Source organism: Penaeus japonicus, unplaced genomic scaffold, assembly GCF_977035675.1.
Source record: "Penaeus japonicus unplaced genomic scaffold, GWHDUDI00000001_assembly GWHDUDI00000015, whole genome shotgun sequence".
In the NCBI taxonomy this organism is placed as follows: domain Eukaryota; kingdom Metazoa; phylum Arthropoda; class Malacostraca; order Decapoda; family Penaeidae; genus Penaeus; species Penaeus japonicus.
In genome coordinates this window covers 19,316,130-19,323,629 of record NW_028234417.1, presented here as the reverse complement: position 1 = coordinate 19,323,629, position 7,500 = coordinate 19,316,130, and the positions used below count along the sequence as shown (strand labels likewise).

Genomic DNA, 7,500 nt, shown 5'->3' with positions numbered 1-7,500 from the left:
TCATGAGACTTGAAAATATTTGCTAGCATCCAGTGGAGAGATTAGAGATTAATGATCAAATTAATATTCTTATAACCTTTTAATGGGCACCCTGCTGTGTGTCAGATTTTTCTTTTCCTGGGATCATTTCTTATATTCTTTTTATTTTGCTCTTTTTAACATGTCTTTGGTGTGTTAGACCTAATGCCATGGCTAATGTTTTCTTTCATAGGAGTTTGGATGAAGTTTAGTTCTCATCTTCAGTGTAGATTTAGCAAATTTATGAAATGGAGTGTGGTATACACTTCTTCAGAGGAATGGATTTTCAGGTACTCCTTGAAGTAGGTATGGAAGAATAGCACTGCTTAGAATTTTAAGTCATGCATTTATAAATGTTTTGATTTGGATATTGCTAAGATAGATATTGAAAAGGGTTGGGGTGTGTCAATATGGATCAAGAAGTAATGCTTTTTCAGTTTTTTTGTTTAACTTACAGACCCCACTCCACTGGTATCTGAACTTTTGAACTTAACCGTGCAAAGCTTAACCCGTTGTGGAAGGGGGGGGAAACAACCTAACTGGTTGTCAGGATGGGCGGCCAATGACACTAGCAGCACCAGCTAAAAATTAGAGGGACGGGCAAGTGTTTTCTCCACCTTCTGGGTAGTGCAGACTAGTCCAAACAATATTTTTCCATAAATTCATCATAAAATGGGGATTTAGGCTGACTTTGGAACTCTGTAGCTCTGGAGCTAGCACCGTTACAGCCATAATACTTCATGACTGTGTTTGCACTTCACTTGTGAGCAGATCCTGATGTCTCGTCATGTACGCATTGACACCTGTCTTTTAGGCCTAATCAGTGGCAACATGTATGTCATGACACCCATCCACAATGGGTTAAGTATAGGCCTTGAGGTCATGGCAGCATCTCTGCAAATGAGAAATCAAAGCAAAAATATCTAATGCAAAATTTTACATTTAACCAGCTTACTCATCAATATTTGGCCATTTCAATATATTTTCTCCAACATGACTGATTCATTATGATAGATATGAAATACCATATGATTGTTGGAAAGGAATATTATGAAATGGGAGGTGTTTATCAGTTGCTGTTCAGAGGCTTGTATCCACTGACATTTGTTGACTTACTTTTATACCAAAGTTTTCTATTTTTAGGAAGACTTTAGTTTCAACTGTAGGCTATTTTAAGTTATTTGGAATACATTCAGTAAGGTTTGGTATAGAATTCAATATTTGTGATATTCACAAATTAGATTTGATTTTTCACATTATGGCATGGACTACTTACAAAGCATTAAGTCATTTGATTGTGTAACTGAAGTTGAAATCTTTGAATTATACACATTTGCATGTGAATGAGCTTTTAAATGTATCTATATGTGTGTGTGTTTTTGAAAGTTCAATGCAATCTCCATAAAACACACCAATCTGCAATATACAAATTGGGGCAATCCTCATTTTTTTTTATCCATCACTTTGTTGAAATTGATGTCCAATTCATGATTGTTTTCTTTGTTGAAGACATTGCATTTAATTTACTTTTGAATGATTAAGATACATATATTACAATTTTGCAATTTTCCCTTTCCTCAGTCCTTTTACATTGTTATAATAGTATATAATTCAGCTGTAAAACATCTTCCTTTAAAATATACTAATTATGTTTATATACGTCAGTATTTATGAAAGACTCCCTTTGATTCATTTACCATGCATCTTTCACTGTCCATTATTTTTGTGTGAGATTTTGTATTTGTTTCTTTACCATAAGTATGCATTTTTTCTAATTATAAGTACTTTTTAAATATAACAAATAAAACAACATATTTTCTTTCAAAAAATTTCTTTGAAAAAACCTACATTATTTTCTTTTCAAGATTGTTTTTTAAAAAGTAAATGGTGAAGAATATGACTTTGTTATATAACAATTTACTTCTAAATGTTTAATACATTTTTTATAAGGTAACCATATATTATAAACTTTGTCCATTTGAATAAATAGATTAACAGAAATATTTAACAAAAAATTACCTTTGTAAATAAAAAAAGGGAAGAAAAGATCTATTGATATTATATACTCAGACTACATCAAGTAATACCCAAAACTGCTATCATTATCAAATTTGTAAAGCCATGAAGATGTGGCTATTCAACATATGAATAAAAATAACTGAAAGCACTGATATCAAAAATATATTCCAAATAGTTCAGTCCACTTTTAGCACATGCAAACTAGAAATAGATGCACTGATATATAAATCTGTGATAAAAATAAATACTTAATTATTATTTCTCTTCAAGTGAGGAAATTCATTGAAGTTCATTATATCAATAGGCAAGACTCTTGTTGACTTCTTTGAACTTTTATTGTCAGTAATCCTTTGTAAATCCTTGGTTCCATTGTCCATCTCTTGATTCATATTTCTCCTCTGTCGGGTTATGTTCTTCACCATGGTCATCCTGCAACAAAATTTTCTGTTAAATCTGCAGAGCTTACTTGATGATTTTTACTCAATATATGCAATTCCTATTCTTTTTAAGTTCGTGTAACCCATTCACGATGAGACATATTTTCGCCTACTCCCACCGGACCTATCAGAGTGTTTTTCACCCACCCTATTCTTATGGTTTCAATGATTGCATATACAATGTAAAGGCATGTAAAAATATTGCCATATTCATTAAATATTCAGCATGTCACAATTGCTCTGCCCGAAACTTGGCGAGAAAATGCATATCATCTCAGGACATCACCTGAGTTCGGGGATATTTTCTGACCACATGATAGGATGTCAACCGGTGTGAATGGGTTAAACTGTTGAACTTAAAAAGGTGCCAAATAACTTAAAGAGACAGAAAATATACTGCATATATCTGGCTTGTACCAAATATTGCAATACAATATTTATAGTCTATCTCTACTGCTGTACTTAGTAAGATGCTAAATCAAAATGTACAACTTAAAAAAAAAAATAAAAATACAAAATACAACAAACATATTGTCTTTCCAAATTATAGTTTACCATTTAAATGTCTCTACTAAATGGTGCATGTTGCTAATTAAGCAAAAAGGGGCATTTGTGGTATTACTCATTATTTTGCAGACTATTTCATTATCAAGTGATGATACTTTGCGGTGAATTAATTAATTAGTAACAAAGATAGTATATTTGTGTATCTCACAAAAATACTAGAAATATCAAAATAAGTTCTGGCTAACCATAAATTTATGCAAATTTACATTTGCTTCTTATTCATGACAAAATGAACTTGAGACTGAGCCTTCAAACTTTTATAACTTTATGCAGCAAAATATTTCTTACCCTTGTATGTCAAAGTGTGTTTCCTCAGAAGGAATTTCTTCATTAAGTTTCATGTTTGCCCTATCTTTTAGAAGCTGTACGGCAATACGAGCAATGTTATATGCATCGTCCCGGCCACAGTGAGGTTGCCCTTTAAAGTGCATTCCCAAAAATCTTAACATGTCTTTTAGACATATCTGCAAATATTTCAAAGTATGTGATCAACATTTTGAATCCTCTCCATAAAAAATCCTAGGACTCACAAGTTGAAATCTATCTATGAATTTATAATATATGATATATAGAGTGAACAGATATCTATATCAATAATGAAGGTTTTTAATCTAATACACATTTATTCTATTCTTACCTTTTGGTGTCCGTAAAACTTGCAAAAGATTTTTCTTATGTTGATCCACTGTTTGCACCATTCAGGGAATGGCAAGTTGGATATCTGTGGATAAGAAAAAAATAATTATATTAATTACATTAATCGTATTAGATAATAGTAATTATATATATATATATATATATATATATATATATATATATATATATATATATATATATATATATATATATATATGCTATTATCTAGAAAGTTTCTATATAAGATACTTGGTAATAAAAACTTTACATAACAGTGCTTGAAAAGTTTACAATAAGGCAATATACACCTTATTTCATTTATGACTAGAATCCATGCCCATCTTCCGTTACTTCTAAGCCCATGGTCATCCCTCTAGGAATGTGGCCAAGGCTGGGTGAGTGAGCGGGCAACCCAGGCTCGTGGCTTGTGCACCTGAGAATCTCGAAGCATTCAAAAACCCCAGAATTGTGACCATTCAGAGCCGGAATTGCCCCGGCATGAGTAGTTATACATCAATCAGCCAGTGTCGTAGGACATGTTGTGCACTCCATAAGCATTATACAATCTCTCTTTGAATTTTTGGTAACTCTTTAGTGTGAAGTCTGTATTAGCCATTTGACAGGTTATCTTAATATGAATAGACTCCATATGAGTTCACTCAGTATAAAGGAAGTAACAGGATTTCATGGGATGACAATAATAGGCTTTAGTTGAAGATTTACAATTTCCATTTTTATCTCAAAACAGGCCTGTAGTGATCTCTATTTGCTTTCTGCTAGACATAGCACTCTGGTGTCACTCTGGGAGAATGGACCTGCCCCCAGTACTGAGCCCGTCTTATGCGAGAATATTGGCCAGAGAACCCAAAGCATTTGAGATGTTTATAATTATCAATATTGTCTAATGATATAAACATATTTGAGGCAAAAAAAGTAAAATATGTTTGCCACTCCTTGAATAGCATGGATGTCATGTTACCCATTACCTAGGCCATCTAAATTATGAACAGCAAGAGTTATCAGTTTAATATACAATGTTTGTCCTTCTAAGTATGTTCATATTTTATTTCTGACCTATACTGCAGCATTATCAGGTTAACAGTATTTCTAAATTACTAATAATTTAAATTCTTACATCCCCAATTTATAATATTGTCATAAAGAAAAACAGGTCTGATAATAAACTGAGAACACACAGCCACACCACTATTGTAAATAGACACATTAGAGTCTCTTAGCTATGGAAGACATGAAAGAAGGTGACTGTGCTCTTAACTCCAGTCTACATCACCTTGCACTGAAGATACATAAACCTCCCCATGTCCCAGGGTCCATCTGTCACCACTGCAAATCTGCCTGAATGTTGCAGTAGATTGTGCTCAGTCAACCACTTTTCAAAATTCTTGAGGACTTCAGGAAACTCTGGTGCATAATTCACATGGTCCTGCCAAAGGTAAACACTGGCTTAACATGAATTGTAATAATATCATTAAAGGTATGATGATCAAGATTTTTTTTCTAACCCCTAAAGGTTAGAAATAGCATGGATGTCATTTAATCCACACACAAAAAAAGTGGAATAATTGTTAAAAACACTACAGTAATTTTCTGCCTTCCAGTGGAATACTGGTACAGGTTTCCAAAGTATTTACATGACTTAACAAAGTGAAATATTTACTTATTGTGTGTTTAAAAACTGCAAGTTTTATTCCTAAAAAGATTATTAAATTTGATTTTGGAATTCTCTCTTGTACTCTTCCATTCTATAGAGCCTTGAAGGTAAATTTTAATAAATAACAATAACTGTGCATATTAATCTTTATAGTTGAATATAAATAAGGATACAATCTGCAGTGAAATCCAGATTTGTAATCTGGACATAAATTAACAGACTCCTCTGATCTGCTTTTAGTTAGATTCACAAAGTATCACTTTGAGAATTACTGCCAAAAAAACAGCTACTGGCAAATTAACAAATAAAATCATATTTTCCTTTTTGAATAGATGACCAGGCTTGAATGAACCAAACCTCTAAAAACTAGGTTTATGATTCTTTAACATGAGTTTTCCTCTAAATGACAGCATATTTTAGCAGTAGCAAGACAATGTGTCATAATCAAATTAATTTGCCAGTTAGCCATTTCTCACACAAGAACACCTCTCACACTGAGAATAAATAACTCCTCTCTAACTGCAAATAATTGTATTAGTATAGAAATTGATACCTCTTAGCAGCAGGATTATATGTTACAGTGAAAAAACATTCTATAAATTGATAAGAAGCACACAAATTATAAGACATTCTCTTAAAACAAATTAACAGTAAGTTTACCTGGGTTATTCCTGTTAGACAAGTGCAAAATTCTGTTAGCTTCTGGTTGATGACTGGTCGTACATATGAGTTGAACTCTGCAATTATTTTGGTCTTGCTGGTATCAATCAGCATTGCTGGAAATTCTATGATCTCATGTCTGTTGAGGAGAGAGGGAAAAGAATGAGAGGAGAGAGAGAGGAGACAAAGAGAAGACAGAGAACATTTGGATATGAATTTACATAAAGTTCATATAAAAATTTTTGACATTTATTCATTCTTTATATTACATAAATTTCATGACCAATATTTCTGGAAATTGGGTGTTCTGATGTTCGTAATTATGATCATATATTTAGTTCAACAAAATATATGTAAACCTTTTGAATGCAAATGATGCATATATCATACAATTGCAAGATAAAAGATTGCAACAGAGACAACAGAGATACTTCACATGACAATAATACCGACTTCCACTTTCTCACCTGTAAGTATGTGAATTTCCACCATCGCATGTTGCCTCAAAGTCAATAACAACGTAGTAATCAAAATACTTGTATAGCTCAATTTGTGGGTCCTTTTTGTAAGCCTCCTCCAGCTTCATTGGTATGTGGGCCTTGAGCCTTTTAATTAGGATATTTTTGTTTCCTCGCTGGTCCAGTCTGAGGTTACGTAGTTCCTCTGGAAGTAATATTAAAGATGGCAGTGGGAATGAATGACAAAAATAATTCATTTTTAATCAAATTAATATCATACGTTATGGGTCCCTTGACTTGACGATAACCCTTCCCAAATGTCACATTTTCCTCATGTTAGCAAATATTTCATAAACTACAAGCCAAGTACACAGCACTATACAGTTACTAATGGTAAAATACATTACCTGTATGGATAAGAACCCGTTAACTAATCTAATGTTGAGCAAAAATTACAACCATACAAAAGTAGAATTTAATCAGATAAAGAACTAGAGAACGGGAAAGAAGTTTTTAAAATCCAAACTTATCAACATAAACTTACGTATCAGTTCATTGGTGCTCATGTCTTTAATCTTTCTATGGATGACGGCCAATTCTCGAAAGACTGGATTATCACGACCAAATTTCTCCTTTTTGTCCCTGCTGGGTTCCTCTTCCATGTGAAAATTCTATTAAAAGCAAATATACGCAAAATATATATCAAATGACTGTCAACATTCTTGGCAAACATTTACCTTTGAATGTCAAACAATATTAAAAACAAAGATTTAACCCTGAAAACAAATCTATATTGTAATCACACAAATCTGAAAGCAGATTAATGGTAAAATCTAACATCTAGACATATGAGAGAGAGAGAGAGAGAGAGAGAGAGAGAGAGAGAGAGAGAGAGAGAGAGAGAGAGAGAGAGAGAGAGAGAGAGAGAGAGAGAGAGAGAGAGAGAGAGAGAGAGAGAGAGAGAGAGAGAGAGAGAGAGAGAGAGAGAGAGGAGAGAGAGAGAGAGAGAGAGAGAGAGAGAGAGAGAGAGAGA

General features: G+C 33.0%; 1 protein-coding gene across 3 annotated transcripts in view; it reads right to left on the bottom strand.

Annotated features, from left to right (window-relative positions):
* Nucleotides 1-1,919: 1,919 nt before the first annotated feature.
* The window catches only part of LOC122267250 (3'-5' exoribonuclease 1), a 12,810-nt gene continuing 7,229 nt past the window's right edge, over nt 1,920-7,500 (bottom strand). For 2 of the 3 annotated variants that reach the window (XM_043037286.2, XM_043037293.2), the window contains exons 3-9: nt 7,012-7,138; nt 6,477-6,672; nt 6,010-6,148; nt 4,969-5,121; nt 3,679-3,762; nt 3,330-3,505; nt 1,920-2,466 (exon numbers count right to left, since the gene is read on the bottom strand). In XM_043037286.2, coding sequence (XP_042893220.2) covers nt 2,286-2,466; nt 3,330-3,505; nt 3,679-3,762; nt 4,969-5,121; nt 6,010-6,148; nt 6,477-6,672; nt 7,012-7,138 — 1,056 coding nt within the window. In that variant the 3' untranslated portion in view covers nt 1,920-2,285. The remainder of the gene's footprint in view (nt 2,467-3,329; nt 3,506-3,678; nt 3,763-4,968; nt 5,122-6,009; nt 6,149-6,476; nt 6,673-7,011; nt 7,139-7,500) is intronic. The other variant, XM_043037301.2, reaches the window with a different exon arrangement.